Below are 20,874 nucleotides of genomic sequence, written 5' to 3' on the forward strand. Positions count from 1 at the left end.
AAAGTGTGGTTCCAACTCCTTGTCTTGTTGTGGGATTCGCATGTGTGCCTTATATGCGCCGAAGCGTAGCAGTGTCTTGTACACTAATATGGACTCGGGCTGTTCTACAGAAGCCGATGGGCAGCAGAGCTCTAAGGTGCCGAGCTGCTAGTGCTATACACCCCGTCTCTCGTTCCTACTTTAGGCTAAATTGGCTGTGTCGGACTGGCAGGCGGTGTATACTTTATCGGCAGCAGCATATGTTTGTGGCGTGGACTCCAAGCATTCGTGTTCAAGATGTTCCTGTGATCCTCTCGCGGTAGACGGCTGGTCACACGGAGTATTAGAATAATAACACCGACCACGTACATTCTCACTTTTGTTCTTATTAAAGCACTTTACCGCCGCCTGCAGACTGAAACGTTATACACCACATCTCGCTGCCCCCTTTCCCCCACAACTGCCCGCACTGTCACATGCCTCTAACCACTTACCGCCTTGTTTTCTCTTGTCCTCACCACCGTAACCCCATCTTAATCCCCAACCCTGAGAAGTGGGAGGCCGAGCTGACCAGCTCAGCACCAGAGCGACAGCAAGGAAGGAAAGAATACTTTGTTGAATGCCTGCAACAGACACAATGCGTACACTGCGCCCGGACGTAGCCACTCGTCGATCCCGACGTCACCCCTACTCGGACCGCCCCTTCGCTACTCGCTACGGGGTTGGACGCCGCTGCCCCGTAAGGGAGGGCGTCGCCCCGCAGCTTTCGCTCCGGCGCTGCTTTTAGAGGGCCGCCAGGACCTGCTGGACGGCTGATAGTTGGGTGTCCTTGTCATAACTGCGCGCTGCTTCTAGACCTACCGCCGTTGATCCAAGGAGCGACAGCAAGCCCTGGTGCAACGCGCTCTGGACGCAGCTCAGACTCGCGGCCTCCTGGACACAGTAGGCTGAACACAACCTCTCTGCTTGTGCTCAATAAAAGTTTATTCCTCCTCCTTCATCTCTCTCTCTCTCTCTCTCTCTCTCTCTCTCTCTCTCTCTCTCTCTCTCTCTCTCTCTCTCTCTCTCTCTCTCTCTCTCGGCAGGCCGTGGGAAGGCGTTCTTTTTTACTTAGAGCGAAACGTAGGCAGGTGTGTCAGGTTTTTTTCTTGGCTTGTTTTGTTGTTGTTGTTGCTCTCCGGGAACACGCGAGTCGCTGTGACGCATTTGTTCTCTTTTTGAATGGGTTTTCTTTCTCTTTGTTCTCGTGCTTTCCGCGGGGAGCACGTTCGCGGCTGTTTCGCTTTAATTCTCTTGTTTTTTGTTGCTGTTGTTGCCTTCTTTTTCTACTCGGCACGAATGTTTTTTTGTTTTGTTTTGTTGTCTTTTCGGGACATGTGAGTGACTATTTTACGTTCATTCACTTCGCTTTCATCTCCTATTTGTACATGAATGCCACGAAAAAATTCCGACCAGCGAGAGGCTAACAGCGTCGCTTTAAAAGCTATTGATACTTGCCCTCTTTTTATAAGTGTTGCATGCCTAGCTCATTAAAAGAAACCAGAGGGATTTATAGCCCAGTGCATTAACGTGCATTGAGTAGAGAACAACGAACACTCGCCCCCATAGGGGCTCGAAGCGGCGTTTCTCAATTACCTTGGATTTTGTGGATAGCTCACTGTGGAACGCTTGCAATGTGTTTCACAGAAGGGATTGGAATGAGCGCTTTAGAGGGGGACTGCATCCTCTTGCTTGCAACACTCGATGCTGAATACACAATGGGAGGACTCTGCATCATTTATGCCAACTTAATGCTGCGAAACCATGTTTGGCTTCGTATAAAAGTGGTTTGGGATGGCTTTATATATGCCAGTATGGTATGCACCGCGCATATTCCGCGTTGGGGAACACGGATAACTCGGTGGGAATGATGGGATAACAAAAAATCACGCCATATCCACGGAATGAATGATGATAAGTGGGGCGAAGCTCGAGAGGGGGAGATCATCGGTAACCGTAACTCTCCCGTGAAAGTTCGCCCATTACATCATTAAGAAAGACGTAAGACTGTGTGCGTACATTGTACAAATCAACTTTTATTTTCAGAGTCAATGCTCCCAGGCCCAGACCTGGTGAAAGACCCCGCGCCATCGAGGACTACCCCGCACCTCCACCACAATTTGTCACGTAGGATGGGACACAACGGTAAAGAAGTAACTTTTATTTAGGGCGAACTTGTGCCCGAACAAGACGAGAGGAAACGAGCAAAGGTCCTTGCGTCTCGTTCGATCTCCGAGAACGACTGCCTGCGTTCGTGGCGTGATCTCTTGCGTGATCTCCCCATTGCAGTGCACGTGCGCTGGCGCCTCCGTTGGCGAACACATACAAGCTCGCGCTCCCGGTGCCGAGTTTGCGCTGCCTGTTGCAGCCGGTTCTTGCGCGTGCACGCGGCCCACTTTGCGACATCTCCGAAAGCATGCGGCGGTCACGTACCACGAGACACAAGGGATGGACAGACCCATGGCTTTAGGAGCTTCGCCCCTAAAAAAATGACACCATGTTCCCGCAGGGGAACCCTAAGTAGTATGCGCAGCAGCCATGGCGGCGTTGCCCGTGGCACTCATCGCGGCGTTACGGAGGAAAATGAGAGGAGCGGAGCGCGCGCCGCGTCATTATACTGCGAGCTACAGTGGCGCCTCCAGCGGAGTATGCAGCGCCTACCGTCGCGCCTGTAACCCTGAGCTGCTTCGCATTATCGCGCGCGGAGCCGCAGGTGTTTCCATTCGTTGCGCAATCCCGGGGAGGAGAGGAGCTTCGGAGAGGAGATGAGGAATGCCGGAGAGGAGACGAAGAATGCCGGAGAGGAAGGGGAGGAGGATGTGCATGCGCAGGGGGGGGGGGGGGGGTGTGGACGCCGCGCGGCGGAGGGAGTGACTCGTCTCATGCCGGCCCAGGAAGACACCGGCAACACTGTCGCTCCAGGAGCCCTTAAAGGGGAAGCGTGCTCGTCTCGTGCCAGCCCAGGAAGACACCGGCAACACTGTCACTCCAGGAGCCCTTAAAGGAGCCATGAAGAGAAAATGCAAGTTGGTTTTATTCGAAAGATTTCGTGTTTTATAGTGCCCCCAGCGCTTGTTCGGATACAAACGATGCTTTATTCACTGAGAAATTAAACAATTTAGGTTAAAATTTTGATTTTCCCACTCAATCGTGCGTTTTCGTGGCCCCAAGTGACATCACAGGAACCGACCGCTCTGCAGCCTAGAGTACCTTCATTCACGCATCCGCCGTACAGGGTAGAGACACGTAACGCTGGCGCCGCCATGTTCGGTTGCTCGCTCGCCGCCGAAGCAAGTCATTGTGTCAAAACCGCGCTAAAATTATCGCCGCAACGCGGTTTACTGAAGAAGTTTGAATCATATTGTCTGTTTCGCGTTGCTAGGTCTCGTGGGAAACGAAAAGAATAACGCGTTGAGCCCGTTGGCCCAATTGCGGCGGCACGGGACCGTTCAAAAATTGTCTCCACCCTGTACAGCGGTGTTGGTTTGTTCCCGCGTTTCTTTACGTTCCGTAACCTAGATGGCGCCACCATACCGTGGCAAGCGTTTGGTTTGTTTTTGCCCGCATTTAAACCTGGCTTGTTTTTGTTCTGGGAGAAAATATTCGTTCCCTGAAACAGTGCTCGCTCGACAAATGGGGTCACGTAAGACACCGTTGCTTGCGTCAATCGGCCAGTGTCGTCTGAGACAACCCCAAGCCCCGTAGTGCTGAGCAGCTAAACCAAGCATGCTGTGCGCAGTACGAACAGCAGAACGCATCAGTACTTCTATGTTTACATGCACTTTCGTAACTTCCACTGTTTGTCCCATCATTCTTATTGCTTTGTAAAGAATGTGCCCTAAATTTAAGCGCAAATCGCTCGTTCGTCTAGTTTGTAAGTTCTACCTAATTTGCGTCTGCTTCTGCCAGCCTCCGCCAATCGCAGAGCTTAGCTCATGTGACGACATAGGTTCTGTTGCGGGAAATGAGCTGGTGGGTCGCATGACCATTCCCGTTTTTCCTAATTATGTAGCTTATTTGAGCGAAGTTTACGTTAAAAGTGGTGTCAGTATGATTCTAACGAGACAATCTTTTGAATGAACCAAACTTGTGTTTTCTCTTCATGGTTCCTTTAAAGGGCAAGACACCACCGGGCGTTCAGCAAGCCGTGCATGCGCAGTGGGGGTGTGGACGCCGCCCGGCGGAGGGAAGGACATAGCCCCGACCATAAGATGCTTCGCATCTAAAAATCAGTGATAAGGAATGACTTCGGTCAGCGCAGGACAAGCGCAGTTGAAAGTCAAAGGGCCTTCATCCTGGTGATTACGACCGGCTACGACGAAGATGATGATGGTGGTGGTGGTGGTGGTGATGACGGCAACGACGGCGACGATCTTGATGATAATAATGATGATGATGGGGGTATACTAGTTTCGGATCTCGTTGACCAAGCAGTTATGAATGCGCATGTGCCCATTTGCAGTGTTGCAACTTTTATTGGCCAGGATGACTAGGCGACCCAAATAGGAGGGGGTGGGTGGTATGAGACATTACAGCCTGTGAACACTGCACTATTGCGACGCCGGAAACGACCACCCTTGGCAGGGAAATCTTGATGCTCAGCCACCTATTCCCTGAACAGAGCTCAGCCACCTATTCCCTGCATTGTTTAGAGGATTGGAAGAAGATTGGTGTTGCGACCTTTAATGCGAAAGCAAACAAATAGCTTATTGTGCGAAAAAGGCAGCGCTTGCGTCGTATGCGGTGCGAAACAGCTTCTAAACCCACATGGCTGGGAAGCATTCCACACCACGTGCAACGAGGAAAAGACCTCGCTGCTAGCTCAAGGGCCACGTGGAAAGCAAAGAACGCTGCGGTGGCAGCGACACGTCATTGAAACGCGCCGCGCTTGCTTCACCTGCGATCCAGGCCACTCGGAGTAGAATTCAAAATCGTCCACACGATTGCTGTTTACACCCAACACGCTAACGGAATTAATATAAAAAGAACCCGCACCAATCTCATCGCAAAACTCCAAAGCATGGCCCGCTGGGAAAGTCGAGCGTAACTCGCAGCGCCAAACTCGAAGGCGATCTAAGCGGCGTTCCAGTGGACTTTAACGCGTTCGCACTCACAACTCGTAAGAAGCTGCAAGTGTCCCGGAAGCTTTTTTCGATTAGTTTTATGCTCGGGCCCTGAAGATGAGATCTGTACCTTGTGGTTTTCCTTTTCCCGTCCTCTCCCTGAGCTGCGGGAGAATCTGATTCTCGGACTAGGGAACCTCTACTACTTCATGAAATGTTTCGTACCACTACTACGCTGAACCCCGTTTTGCGCCAAATTTTCGAAGACTTCCCGTTGCCGAGCCGTTGGCGTGGCTGACGGTGGTGATTTATTAAGACAGAAGGGAAGAGAAAAGAGCTGGGGATATTGTTGAACTCAGTCGGGGAGTTCACCCTCATACAACCCAGTCCAGGGAAGCGAAGGGGGGTTTCAAAGGATAGAAGAGAGAAAGAGGAAGGAAGGAAGAGAGTAGGGCACAGTCTATGTAGCGTTCGTTTTGTCCAAGGCCCGACGGCTACAAACACTGCACTAGTCCTGTCACAACTAGTAAGTTGAGGACGTGCTGGAAGACCTCACGTCGTAAGGCGCCCGATCCCTTGGGGAACAGGAAGTCTTCCAGCCAGTGGCTTGGTGCACCGTGTCCCTGGAACGCGGCCCGGAGTTCCTCTCTCGCGTTGTCGTGCTGGCTGCTAGAGCACAGTAAGTGCTCGAGCGTCTCAGGCTCTGGGCAGTCGGCGCAGGTGGGGGATGCCCGGCGGCCCTGGTGGTGCAGGCGGGCTCCCACGTTGCAGCAATTAAGCCGCAGGCGAAGCAGGAACGACCGGGCGTCTCTACTGATGCGGCCGGGGAGGAGCCGTGGGGCCTGACCACTGACCACTCGAGCATCTGGATGTTGACCCTCCACCACTCGGGCCAGGACAGTCCTTGCAGCGTCGAATGACACCACATCCCGAGAGGCTGGTACCCCTGCCTGGCGAGCAGCGCCCTTGGCCAGGGCGTCTGCAACCTCGTTGGCCGTGATGCCCACGTGCGATGGTAGCCAGTGAAGTCGCAGAGGACACCCCTGGAACTCCACTGCATGGAGCTTGGCCGCCAGCGTCCGCTCCACATAGCCGCTGGCTGGCTGGTCGGCAGCTATTAGACGGAGGAGGGCAGACCGGGAGTCAGTCAGGATGATGGCCCCCCGGTCATGGGCCCCCTGCTCTAGAAGAAGATCCGCGGCCAAGTGGAGTCCAGCCAGCTCTGCGTAGGTGGATAAGGCCGGGAAGGGGAGGCTGCACACCCGGCTGGTGCGAAGTTCCAGGGCCGTGCAGGCAGCTCCGGCTCTGCCCGTCGACTGTTGCACGGAGTTTCGGCCATGGCGATTCTTCTAAAAGAGGCGAAAGACTACTGGGTGCACGAATATTTTGGCGTAGCTTAGGAGCCAAACCGACCTAAATTATTGCTTTCGAAATGTCTTTTTGTTAGTTTTCCGGGACTTTTATTTTCTCAGAATGAATTTGGCAAAGCCTCGGCACTTCCACTGAACGGCCGCACTCGATGGTGACATACGGCCAACGAATCTCACATCGATCTTTTTCTAACACAACAGCAAAAGGACAGCAACCCTGGTTATTCCTTGGAACGACGGGCCTGTTAATATCTTCAGTACTGCGAACTTGTTGAGCGAGAAGCTAGAAGTCCCGTCGTGATGGTACTGCGTCACAGCTGCGGCCTTATGCATTAATATAACAGCGGCCATAGCGCTTCAACTCCACCCGTGCTGTCCTTTTGCATGGTGTGCTCGGTCATTCATGGTCTCCTCTGCAGCGGCAGCTTTCCGCCGCACCCGCTTTTTGTGTTTGTTTGAAAGAAGCATGGAAGAACCAAAAATGAATCGTTCGTGTCAAATGCAGACATGGAGAGCAATTGCACAGATAACCTTCGTGAACGCTTTCTCTAACCCCAGACCAGTGTCGTGGCCAAAATTAGTGGCAGGCCAGTTCATGAATGGCAAAAAACAGAAAGGCGAAGCGAAGTCAACTTTATGATCAGTTTCTGAAAAACAAAAGGATATTACCGCGCTCCGGACCAAGACAGGGCCTCCTGCAAATGGTGCAGACGAAAGTCACAAGCGAAAGAGAGAGCCGTTCTTCCTTAAAGCGGAGAGAAAGGAGAGAGAGAGAGAGAGAGAGAGTTATTCCTCTTACTCCCGGAGGTAACCGCACCTTAAAATCTGTCAAGTAATTGTAAAATTTATGGTAGTCAGTTCAGGTGAAATTTGGGGCCTTCTGCTTTGAATATAGAATGGCGTTTTGGCTTTTAGTAAAACAGGATGAGGTTTATGACCGATCAAACGATGACCAAAAGCGGCCAGAATACGCGCATTTCTATCAGACATAAAATACCGTTAAGAACACGAAACCCACCTATAAATTATAATTATAGAGAACCTTCTAATGGTACGCCTGTGCCATATCGTGTCTACAGCGGCTATGGCTGGGGCGGGTGACCGCCATGGGTAGTGCCATCGCTATGGCATCGAGGAGGGCGCGCTGCTAGGGCGAGACGGGGAATGTGCGGTTGCTGTATGGAAACACGGAGACTCAGCGGTGACATGGCCGCAGGCGTGCTCGGAGTAAGGCAAGTGTAGTTTGTATGCACGCGCGTGCCGCCATTAAACCAGTTGGGATGACAACTAGAAAAAAGAAACTGCCCAAGAGGAAATGCGTGAGTTAAACGTCCTCGTGACAGACGGCGCAGAAATGATCTCGTAGTAACTGCACAAAATGAGGAGGCCCGAAGGCTTCATCGATAAAACCCAGAAGTGTCGCGCAGGGAAACAGAAGCCGAGTGCAGATGAAAATTTGCAGCATCAAGGTAATAGCCATTGCAATAAAGTGCACTGGTAACGTAATGTCATAAAAATATCGACGGATTGTCGTCCAAGCGTCCTCATGCAGTGCCTTTGTCACCGCAATATTGCCAAATGAGTGTTCAGACGCGTTGGATTCCCGCAGTTCTGATTGATTGATTATGAGGTTTAACGCGTTAACGCTACACAGGCGATGAGGCGCGCCGTAGTGGAGGGCTTCGGATTAATTTTGACCACCTGGGGATCTTTAACGGACGCCGAAATCTCGAACAGACGGGCGTTTTCGCTTTTCGCTTCCATCAGAAAAGCGGCCGCCGCGGCCGGGAGTCGAACCCGCGTCTTTGGGCTCAGCAGAACAACGCCATAATTCTCGAATTGAATAATCATCCGAAGATGTTCCCCGGGAACTTAAGTCTGCTTACGTGTGCATTGCCTACTTCATAATGTGCAGTTGTGTTTTAGTGGTACTTTCGGTGCAAAATGAATATTATTAATCAATAACACCAACAAATAAAAATTACGATCCTTTCCTGAAGAAAGATGAGAGAGGCGTGACAGCTTCCTAACATCACAACTTCGTCAAAAGTGAGTCCAACCTTCGCGGAAAGTGCGTCCAATCGGTCTTCATAACTTCAAATACCCAAATCACAAACGAAGAACAAACCAATGCGACGATTTTTCGCACACTGAGTAAACGCACGATCTACTTACTTCCTTCCCCCAATATGGCGTCGTGCCTCCTTTATAAAAAAGCATATTTATTATTCCCCATACGTGGCGGCATGCTACAGTACTCCTTCTTCATAATCGATGTGTGTGTTATCTTATCTAGAGCAATTACTTTTTCGCGTTTTTAAAGTAACCGTTTTGACAAAATGGAAGCAAGTGTCAGGCACGCGCCGCGTGTCCAGAGATCTCATCAGAGATTTCCGGTCGACCAACCGGCCTACGGGGAAACGCATTAAGTTTTGACGGGACGCCATCAGTCCCACTACGAAAGCTAATCAAAAAATTCTGGGTCATCTCCGCTCACGTGAAACTTAAAGAGGGGCGAAGCATGCAGTGTATGAGTGCATTCTTGGTGCCTTGGCGTTTTTGCCCACGGACACGAAACCATTGGGGGGTAGAGGCATACAGTTTTTCTCTAAGTCTCGTGTCTTTAAAGCACAAAGTGCTCTAGCGCTAGGCGTTGGAAAACGAATGTCCCGGTGTAACAGTAACGTGATTACATGATGCCACGACGACATGAGACGACGACGACGACATGAGACGCCGACATCCAGAGCTCCTAAGGGGCTTTGCTCCTAAAATACGTCATTTTGAAGCCGTCTCCTCGCAACACAGCTGCAAAAGCGGTACCGTATAGTTTATGCCGAAACTGCGTTTGCTAAATTATCTGTGGTCATTAATAAGATGAAAGTCGGCACTATATTAGCAGTAAAAGGACGCCGGTTCAAGCAGTCTTCCGTTCCTTTATTCCACGCACAGATACCCATGTATTACAAAGTGCTCATCTAACGAGAATTCCCGAACGTGTTTTTACCAGGCCCCCATGAACTAGCCGTTAATCGGAAAGACGGAAAGCGCGCGGAAGTTTAAAAGTACCCTTAACGAAAGAATGAGGGGAGGGAAGGAGGGAGGGAGGGAGGGGTGGTATAATTTGTTTCAGGACACGAAGAAGCTGCGCAGGAATCGAATATGCGGACCATCGCAATAACTTCCTTAATGGCCGTTGCATAAGTTCCGAGACATTAACTTTTGACACCGTTTGTTGTAGAGCAAATGAAGTCGGTCTCAAATGTGAATGAGTCTCGGTAATTGCTTAGAGGGAGAATGTTTCTGCGCCGAAAAAGTTTAATCTTCGTATTTTCGCTGGGCAGGGGACGAAAACTAGAAGAAACTTCTCATCCCTGTCTCACACTTCCGCCATCACGTAGATGCGAGGTGAACCAGCGTCGAGATTCAGTTTCTGTAGTTTGATTCCCAGCGAACTTGTAAGATGCTTTTTAGTGGTCTAGCATTTGATTACCATTTTGGTTTCACTTGATTCAGTTACAAATGCCGATACACAATTAGTTAAGTTAAACGTAGAGAAGAACCAACTTCGTCCCTCGAATAAATTCGTTTAAAAAGCGAAGTACTCTAGCGTGAATGAGTGAGCCCCTCACCACATCTCCTCGGTTAGCAATTATTTTTGCTTCAATTGTGTGCGCTTTAGGAGAATAGGCTATTTCAGAAACAAAACTACTATATTTCGAACACATATTGTGTCATGCATGTAGACATCGTTACTAGTAAACTACAGAGTACAAAAAGAGACACAAGCTTGTCAGGGGAGGCAGAGCGGGTCGTTCCGGAGAATGCGTTAAATTTCTTTTCTGTGTTATAAAAAAAAGCTGGTTGCAGCATGTAGTGCAAAAGCAGGGAGAGAGAGAGGAAGAGAGAGAAAGAGAGGGGGAGCGAGGAATGGTCATTATTAGGGGAAACAAATGAATTGATTAAATGGACTTTTCGGTGGATTTGTCGACAAGTGTGCTGGCTTGTCGGAAGCACACGCCCTAGCATTCGTTTCGTTCCGTTTGCACTCGTGGAGTTATTACGGAAACTTTAACAGTGGAGTTCACAAGTAGAATTCTCGAGTAAAGCTTCTTCGTATGTTCAGGGAGTTCCTACGACGGTTTACTTAAAGCTCATCTGCATCAGTTCTAGCAAGAGAGTTATATGCAGGAATCCTATACGGGGTACGTTAGCATCTTGCACCCCCCCCCTCAATCTCTAATTGCGTGCATCGAAAAAAAAATAAAAAAAAATGTGAAAACTTAGACGCCATGTGTTGATAGTTTGGTTTTAAGTTGCTTGGTTTTGATGTTAGGTTAGGTCACGTTAGGTTAGGTTTACGTGGATGCGCAGAGCTACTTACCCCACTTTCATATTGTAACCGAGTCACGTAATCGCCACACGTACACGAAAAACAAAAATCAGAAAAATTGTGTGTGGTTGTTCGCGTTTACTTTTTGTCCGCTGCCCTTTCATTAGTCTCTGATTGCCTGCACGTACGTACAGTCCGTTTTCTTTTTCTAGAACAAGTCTTTCGTGCCACTCTGGGCTCCAAACACGCGACGTGCTTCGAATAAAACAAGCAGCCACTTGAGGCCTAACTTTGCATGAAAAAAAAAAACAAGGCGCTATTATTTCGTAGTAATTATTTACCATATTTTCCGCGAACGCCGCTAATTTTACGCGTGGTCATTTTAGAGATCCGTTTTTCGAGCCCCCCAAACAAAAACTCTGGGAACGCGCAGTTTATTTATTTCAGTTTTTTTCCCTCTCTGAATCTCTACTATTGACTTCGAAGCCGGCGTGCCGCGGGAGCAGGCTTGGTTTCCGGCGGATGTTAGCTCGCGGGAGGCGCCGTTTAGTTTGGGTTTTCTTTGCGTGCATTTGTTTGCCCTCGCGGCGGCGCTCCCGAAGGCGCGAGTTTACAGCTCGAAGCTGACGACGGGCTCCACAACGGGGAACGCCTCCGCACTCCTCATCTTCGACGCTTGCCGCCAGCTGACGTTTCCGGCAGAAGAAACTGACGAGTCAGTTCCCAACCTTTCGACGAAATCTCCTCGTCTCTTTACTTTGAGAGACTTTGACTTTCAGTAAAGAGTTGAAGCACATTTTGACCGGCTCGTCCATAACCACGGCTGATGAGTGGGTCTCAAACTCTAAGGGGGGGTGCGGGGAGAGGTTTGGGAACTGACCGTCGACACCAATGAAAAAAGCAGGATGTGCAGGTGTGAGCGGGTTAATGGATGTGAGTAGATGAGGGAGTGGGGTCGAATGCGATTAGCGTGGCTGGGTTGTGGGCGATAAATGCGTTTGTGGGGATGAGCGGATGTCAGAAAGTGCCATGATGTAGTTGCTTCGACAGGTGTAAGAGCCCGAGTAACATAACTGGTTAGGTGCTTGTAAGCGGTGATTAAAACTCGTGACTCGGGAGCGATAAATGCGTTTGTGGTGATTAACACTCGTGACCAGTGAATTATATTAGGATCCGTTGTGGGACCACCAGTATTAATTACCGTTGTGTTAGGTAATAATTAAGTGGATTTTGATTCGCGAAGCCTAACCTAACCGAACTGGAGAGAGAGAAAGAAACGAACAGAGCATTCTTTTAGGGAACCGCAGAGGCTATTCCTACGTATTGTCGGGCTTGCTACTTTAAGTGGTTGGTGACGATTAAGCGATGTTAAATGAGGACATAAGAGGAGAGGGAACGCACAAAGACACACAAAAAGGAGGTAGGGAGGGACACAGCGATACAAACCGAACTCTAGTCCAAAGGCCTTTGAGGAGCCCGAAACAGCTTTAATACCGCGCACTGCAGTAACAATGATGTTTTAGCGCCCTAATATGTATCCTATAGAAACATTTTGCACATGAAGTCACAAGCTCCCTGTCATATGCGCCGACGAGAAGCGCGGACAGACCCGCATAACGTTTTCACTGTCCTCCAGAAGGCCTCGAAGGAGGGACGAAGGTGATTTCACCAGTACAGTCCTGAAGTGAAAGTTTTTGGTTAAGGCAGCATTGGTGCGTAGGCGGCGTATTGCCCATTCGGTGGGTGCGGTTAGACGTTGCGGTATGCAGAGCGTGCATTGCGGGTTCGCAGCGTAGAGGGGGTGGCACTGTACGCCCGGATTCCGTCATTGCCTGCCGGTGGACCTCCCTTTCTACTATCTGTGACAATTCATTCATTCATTCATTCATTCATTCATTCATTCATTCATTCATTCATTCATTCATTCATTCATTCATTCATTCATTCGTTCATTCAGTTGAAGGCGCCATCCAATGACGGAATCCTTTGTAGAGAGAAAACATTGTGCAAAAATCCCATTGCCCCTCACGCCGCAACGTCACGGCAACCACTGCAACGGAATAACGTATCCTTTCCGAAGTGTCCCCGTATGCAGCCCGTTAATTTCACAGGCGAGTGGACCTTTTGTTAACCCACTCGCTTCCTGAACGTTCAGCCGACATGCAGGAACACAATGCAGATCTCCGGTGTTCAGTCGCTGGTGAGCTGCGGCGTAGCCTCTCACTGCAACAAGGTAAAAATATGGGCTGGTTGGTACATATTCAAAGACAGCAAAACAGCGCAAAGGACGGGACAAGGAAGAACAACAGGACGAAGCGCTGCTTTGTCCTCTCACTGAAGCTTGCTCCGTTTTCGTGCCCAATGTCTTGTGGTTGAGTTTCTGGCTCAGTTGACAAAAGATGTTGCCGTCTGTGCGTGTGTTTCCACCAAGACTAAAGAACGGGATGCAAGCCCACTCTTCGCTATGATCCTTCCTATTGTGAGAAAGGGGAGGGTGGGGGATTCCACTGTGCCGTTCACATGAAGTGGAATGATGATGACAGTGCTCCTTGCACTCCCGCTTCTTATTCCCATCATTTTCATGACGTGTGGGATAAAAGACAGTTGTCCTTTACACAAAAGAGAGAGAGAGAGAGAGAGAGAGAGAGAGAGAGAGAGAGAGAGAGAGAGAGAGAGAGAGAGAGAGAGAGAGAGAGAGAGAAGGCTCTTTAATGTGAACTGGTGAGGTCAGCTTCAAACGTTATGGTTTTCAAACGTTATGGTGAGGTCAGCCCTGTTAGGGACAAGGCTTGCTACACGAAGGATGCCCTTGGTTTCTTAACACGTGCACGTGGAATGCTTGCTTTCAGCATCGCCGTAGTCTTACAGTTCATACGGCTGCGACGGTTCGCGATTTATTTTAGGGACGAAGCACCTTAGGGGCTCGGGCTGTCGGCGTCTCATGTCGTCGTCACCGTTTGTCGTCGTATTCTCATGTGGTCACGGTACTAAAACACCGGTACACTCGTTTTTCAACTCCTCACGCTAGAATGTTTCGTCTCCATGGGCAAGAACGCATACTAAAAGAACACCGCTTGCTTGCTTCTATTTCACTCCGTACTCGCTTTAACTTCAAAATTTGCAATTCTCCCTTTCGAATTTCACTTCTTTTCCGTCTTTGAATACACTTATACACTGCATGCTTCGCCCCTCCCCAGGTTTCACGTTAGTGAAGATGGCCCAGTTTTTCCGAGAACAAAAGTCGGGGAAATAAGTATTGTTATTATTTGACCTCTTTCCTTCAAGAATCGAACACTCTGCTCCCGATGAACCTAGGCGACACATCCTTGCATGCTTCCGAATTCATGTTGGCGAAAAAAAGAATAGACGAGCTGGCGTACTTCCTATTGCCTGAAACTAAATTTAACTGCACTTTTGAGGTTCACCTGACTTTGACTTTGTCTTTAACTTCATTATGTGCTTACGGCGCTATCCAGCTTGTGAGCTGCTTGTCCGAATATCGTAGAAAGCAACTGCGAGCCTCTGCACAGTTCTTTATGTTGTCGTATTCTCCGGTCAAAGTGCCCATGATTTGTTCCATTGAGATAAGCGAGTTTAGACGCACAAGCCAACTTTGGCATTCTTTCGACGCAAGGAAAAAGGGCGACAAAAGGATTTTCGCAGTTTAATTATGAATTTCTGCAATCGCGACGTATGGCATTTCGAACAATGTCAAGCTGACGCGCAGCTAAGCTGCGGACTCCATACACCCCACACGATGCACATGCGTACCTACAGGAAGCGCACAAACACGCGAGCGATCATTGACTAAGACAATACGTAACTGCAAATAAATTGGTACATAAAAAATAGAAGGAGAAATAAATAAATGAATTAATTTCGATTGTATAATTGATGGAATCGATATGTATTGAGAAATGTGCAGACGAAACGTAAATGAGAAAAGGATTTACTTAAAAATAACTAAATAAATAAAACCATTATTATTATAAGCAGATGCCAGAGAAATACAAAAGACAGTACTACGACTTCTACCCAACTAATACTGTTGCTTTTCATTTAATTATATTTTCAGGAGAAGGTCGGTTTGATTAATCATCAATAAACATCGGGCCCATGCCTTAAAATTTTCCTGGAACTTCGTCAAAGGTCACTGGTAAGTTAATACTGAAGATATTTTATCATGTCCTTCCAAAAAGCACCTGTGATCACACCACGTGCTTACGAAATATCTGGTAGACCTGTTTATATGCTGCAATAAACATTGGCAATTGTAATAAGCTTCCAATCGACGTTGGGGCAGAAGATCTATTATTATTACTTTCAGGGGCACTTCCTTTGGTTCCTGTTACTATATAATGCCATGGATTATGCTTAACCTTCTGTGTGACATGTTGTCACAAAGTTATGTAGCAGTCATTTTATGACTTCGTATCAATCAATCAATCAATCAATCAATCAATCAATCAATCAATCAATCAATCAATCAATCAATCAATCAATCAATCAATCAATCAATCAATCAATCAATCAATCAATCAATCAATCAATCAATCAATCAATCAATCAATCAATCAATCAATCAATAAAAAATATTGGGCCCTGTTTTTTTATATTTCGTGGAAAGCACGCCTATTTTAATGGGTACATGTTTCCGCCAATGTGGTAGCTGTAACGACGCAAATAAAGCAAGCACCGGCAGATGACCAGTTCCAATAGCACATGCACAGCAGTGTACTCTCCACTTTCCTGTATGCACGTTGATTCTGTGTGCAGCAGGTTTAAGAATTATGAAGGTGTTTCCTGACGAAGCCATTCCTAGATGATTTAATTGGAAGCGGAGAGAGAGAGGTGCCGTAATCAAGCGTCGCATAGAGCACTTATCAGGCGGAACATTTCATTGGAAGCAGGGGATTGGTTTTACGCAGTCGTTCGACTTCGCGCAAAGAAACTGCGTCGATTCCTGACAAACCCACTACCCCAAGAAATGAGGCTGAAGACAGAGAACGGGGCAAAAACGTGGGCCTCACATTAGAACAACACTCTGAAGGATGTGACTTTTTAAAAGGCTACGCGTCGCTATTGGAGTGCAAGACAGGTTTTCGATTGAAGTGAGCCTCAGCCACTGGGTTTCATGTAAAAAAAAAAAAAAAAAAACTTTAATGTGAACGCCGTAGCGAAATTAATGTAAGGATAATTCCAGCTTCTCGCGATTTCTGTTTGCATCATAAAATAAAACTTAACCTTCTATCAAACACCCTGTCAACACAAATGTTACTGAACTTGCAGTAAATACAGGTACAAAATTCCACGACGAAACTTGTTATACGGATGGGTTGATTGATTCTTGGAGATTAGTGCGCCGAATCTACACCTGGCCTATAAGGTGCACCGTAGTGGAGGGTTTCGCATTCATTTTGACCACCTGGGGATATTTAACGTGCGCCGAACTCTCGACAAACGGGCGTTTTAGATTTTCGCCTTCGTCTGAGAAGCAGCCGCCGTGCCAGGATCTAACCCGCCTCCTTGGGCTCAGCAGCACAATGCCTTAGCCACTGAGCCACCATGGCAGGGGCCGTTGTATGGAGTTAATTGCCAAAAGTTGGACCATGTCGACTAACGAAAACTCAAAGTAAACCTTGAAAGCGCGCTCTACGGAAAACACTGCTGTACTGCGGTGAAGGTAGCCAAACTAAATTGCTGACGAGGAGTGGGGCTGGTGTTTACACGATAAACCATAAGCCACGTGCATCCGGTAAAAATTAATAAACTAAAGGATGTTGCGTATTACTACGACGTGAAAAAATGTTTTTATTCTGGTTGCTCGTTAAGCCAGAGACAGTTTTCTGTACAGATTATGCTGCTTTCACGGTGGGAGTTTCGCAAAACTTACGGAATGGTGAAAAGAAAAGTTAACTTCAAACTATAAGGGCTGCTTTTCTGGTAATAAAGCCCGGACATGTACACGTGTAATTCTGTTCCTGGTCACTGCGGATTCCGTCTGGTAAAATTGCGTGCTGTACGTGTAACATTGCTGAAGGATACGTTCATGGTGAAACCTTGCGGCAGTTAACGTTGGGGTGTTAACTCTCCACACAGAAACCAATCAAATGCTTAGCAGGACAATCGGAAAATTTAACTCCAAGTTCTTTAAGTACATTTATACATTGCTCCTATTTCTAGTAACTGAGCATGAGAAGATTTGCCTATAATATTACACTGTAATATAACCCATTGGTCCAGCTTGACCGCAGGGTTGTCATAAACGCAATAAGCTAATCAATGCAGCTCACAATAAAATTTTGGCGAATGACAATGTCGAGCATGCCATTTGATTCAAAACTTCGCCCTACGCATCACACCATACAGGCGTGACGCTCTGCATTGAGCAATGACTCAGTGCAAACCACATTTTTGAGTAAAATGGCATGCATTTTGCTTTCATCCGCTAAATGCGCTTTGTTAGTGCCACGGCACGGTCTCTTGAGGGCGGCGGGGTGAAGCTGAACCACGGTATTGCCTTAAAGAGCACGTAGGCACGACATGAGTTCTATGTTCTTCACGTGTATTTCGTACCCGCGGCAAGCTTATAACTTGCGATTAACAAAGACGACTTTAACGGCTATTGAGCAATGGGCTGAAACAATCAGTAATGGCTCGTTAAATTTTAATCAGTTCTCGGCAATTCATTTGTATACTGGAAGAAGAAAAAGAAAGCTTTGTGCAATTTCATTTTACGTTATAAAGACGACGGTTCCAGCTCCGAGATGTCACTGCGTGGTCTGCGGCGTATGCACATTTTAAAATTTAAAGAGAAATTGATCACCTGCTGGGCTGTCGGCACGTGGTTAGCCTCCAATACCACAGGGTCCATTCATTTTTCTAGACTTATAGGGACAGAATAAGATGGTGGTGTACTTTCGAAATCGTTCTCTCTCTCTCTCTCTCTCTCTATCTCTCTCTCTCTCTCTCTCTCTCTCTCTCTGTCTCTCTCTCTCTCTCTGTCTCTCTCTCTCTCTGCCTCTCTCTCTCTGTCTCTCTCTCTTTCTCTCTCTCTCTATTTTTCTCTATCTCTTTTTCTTTCTCTCTCTCTCTCTCTCTCTCTCTCTCTCTCTCTCTCTCTCTCAATAGCGCAGGTTTTGCGCCTAATGTTTCGCCCTTTGGTTCTCTGGTCGTCCGGATGAGTGTCCAACGGACTGAAACGTTTTTCGTTTGTTCAACAGGAGAGGTCAAGAAGCAGAATAAAAGTTGTGGGTTTGCTTTAGACAACGGTAACACCAACGCTGCACTGTTTCGCGCTAGCTTCGGCGGTTAAGGCAAAATCGAAGCATCGGCGAAGCATCGCCAAGGCCCGAGGTGCGTCAAAAAACTAGCAAGAATTTTAATGCTCGAGCGACTTGCAAGCGTCTCAGAAAGTTGAGCCGTAAGCATTTAGGAGAAATGCCAATTTTAACCCCTGAGAAATGAATTACACGAACGAGAGAAATGCATGCTTTGCTTTGGCATTGAGAGGGAAATCACCCGCATTAAATTGGTTATCGACGGATGTCGGTTAAAACAATTTTTTAGAATGACGTCGGCGTAATTTTATTCGTTTTCAGCTTTAACAAAACACTTCAACCCTGCATACAGAACACAAAGCTTCATTTAGAATTTAGTTCTGGACTATTTACATTTGTATGTTTCGGACAACAGAGCACGAGGGTCACATGCGCCACCGGAGTGAGCATGGTGGTACCCGACAGGGGGTAATAACTCAAATGGAGACAGACAGGCGCGAGATTTCACTGGACCACCGGAGCAAGACAACCACTGCTGGCCGGCCGACGGCGTGTCGAGCGGATCATTTGCAGGCCGCACATTGCTTGTTCCCGTCGTCGTTTCAGCGAGCATTCGGCCGACGGTAGTCGCCACGGGCCAGTGGTAAGCAATTTTCTGCCCCAGGCTCGCAGCCGGAGCGCTGGCTCGTGACGGTTTCGTTTCCCGCCGGCGGCCGCCACCGCGCGTCGGGCGCTGCGATCGGTCGTCGGCGGCGGCGCTGCGCATAGCTGCGCTGCACTGGCCCGGGGCCGCTGCGCGGAGGAGGGGAGGCGTGCGGCGCATGCGCGTTGCCGGCGTCGCCGGCGGCGAGCAGCGGCGACAGCGGCAGCAGTAGCGGCGGCAAGATGGAGGCCCGGGGGCCCTGCGTCGGCGGCTCCGGCAGCGGCGCGAGTAGGAGCAGCCGAGCGCGCTGAAGAGGCGCCGGCGGCGGCATGGCGTCGGTGGCGGCCTGGCTGCCGTTCGCCCGCGCGGCCGCCATCGGCTGGGTGCCCATCGCCAACAACCCGCTGCCGGCGCCGCCCGTGACGCGCGAGCGTCGACGGCGCGAGGACGAGAAGTTCACGATCAACGTGAGCGGCCGCCGGTTCGAGACGTGGCGCAACACGGTGGAGAAATTCCCGGACACGCTGCTGGGCTCCAACGAGCGCGAGTTCTTCTTCGACGAGGAGGCTCGCGAGTACTTCTTCGACCGGGACCCGGACATCTTCCGGCACATCCTCAACTACTACCGGACGGGCAAGCTACACTACCCCAAGCACGAGTGCCTGATGGCCTACGACGAGGAGCTGGCCTTCTTCGGCATCGTGCCGGACGTGATCGGCGACTGCTGCTACGAGGACTACAGGGACAGAAAGCGAGAGAACGCCGAGCGGATGCTGGACGACAAGCTGTCCGAGGGCAACGAGCAAGCGCAGCTCGCCCACTCGACCATCCGACAGCGCATGTGGCGCGCCTTCGAGAACCCGCACACGGGAACCGCCGCGCTCGTGTTCTACTACGTCACGGGCTTCTTCATCGCCGTCTCGGTGATGGCCAACGTGGTGGAGACCATTCCGTGCGTGCACGATTCGCGCGCGGGTGAGAGCCGCTCGTGCGGCGAGAGCTACAAGGTGGCCTTCTTCTGCTTGGACACCGCATGCGTCATGATTTTCACCGCCGAGTACCTGCTGCGGCTGTACGCGGCGCCCAATCGCTGCAAATTCATGCGCTCCGTCATGAGCATCATAGACGTAGTGGCCATCATGCCCTACTACATCGGCCTCGGAATCAAGGACAACGACGACGTGTCCGGGGCCTTCGTCACGCTACGCGTCTTCCGGGTGTTCCGCATCTTCAAGTTTTCGCGGCACTCGCAAGGCCTGCGCATCCTGGGCTACACGCTCAAGAGCTGCGCCTCCGAGCTGGGCTTCCTCGTCTTCTCGCTGGCCATGGCCATCATCATCTTCGCGACGGTCATGTTCTACGCAGAGAAGAACGTCAAGAGCACCACCTTCACCAGCATACCGGCCGCCTTCTGGTACACCATCGTCACCATGACCACCCTCGGGTGAGTGTGCTTCTCCCAACGCAGCCGTGCAATGCGGGCGCTGCACGCTTTACGGGGGCTCCCCGTTCGGCGCGCCGCTAAAAGTTGCGCCCCGGATTAGTGACACTACAGAGCGCCACGGAAAGCCCCGCACCGCCACTTCCACATGTGCTGCCGTAAGTACTGCGAGAGTTGCGGTCACGTTTGCCGCTGAAAGCTGGCGACCCGGATCGCCACGCTCGCCTTCAAGGTTACTGGGTGCTCCCGTTCAAAGTGGGTCGCGGCTTGTCAATAGGTGTCGAATCAACAGCCCTCGGATACGATGCGCTCTTTATTTCGTCCGTTATAAGTGTTCGAGCTACCGGCTTTAAGACATCGCATTCATTGCACTGTTATTATTTGAAAGTCAAGCGAAAGACCTCTTTGCATCTTTTCTTTGAAGTCTAGTGCTAATGGTCCGGATCGCGACTTACGAAAGGCGTAACGATATCTCCATACCACTTCAATTTGACACGGATTATAGAACTGCACTGTTTCAGCAATACTGAAGAATCGTACGCTTGGACATTTTTATATAAATTTTGTACGCCAACGTGAGGATGTAAAAAAAAAACAGGTTAGAATGTGAGAGCTTCATGGTATTTCAGGGCGGGCACCTTGCTACCCGGCGCGCTAAGCCTTTTTTTCGGCTCGCCAACGACCTGCTGAGCCTGCTTTGTTCCAAGTCGTAGACGCGCCGCTAAT

At 49.4% G+C, this 20,874-nt stretch overlaps 1 protein-coding gene across 5 annotated transcripts in view; it reads left to right on the forward strand.

Annotated features, from left to right (window-relative positions):
- Positions 1–18,914: 18,914 nt before the first annotated feature.
- Positions 18,915–20,874, forward strand: part of Shal (Potassium voltage-gated channel protein Shal) — a 240,323-nt gene continuing 238,363 nt past the window's right edge. For all 5 annotated transcript variants that reach the window (XM_077683969.1, XM_077683970.1, XM_077683971.1 and 2 more), the window contains exon 1: positions 18,915–20,151. In XM_077683969.1, coding sequence (XP_077540095.1) covers positions 19,037–20,151 — 1,115 coding nt within the window. In that variant the 5' untranslated portion in view covers positions 18,915–19,036. The remainder of the gene's footprint in view (positions 20,152–20,874) is intronic.

Source organism: Haemaphysalis longicornis, unplaced genomic scaffold (assembly GCF_048455015.1).
Source record: "Haemaphysalis longicornis isolate Haplotype H1 unplaced genomic scaffold, Haemaphysalis longicornis Haplotype H1 scaffold_9, whole genome shotgun sequence".
Classification (NCBI taxonomy): domain Eukaryota; kingdom Metazoa; phylum Arthropoda; class Arachnida; order Ixodida; family Ixodidae; genus Haemaphysalis; species Haemaphysalis longicornis.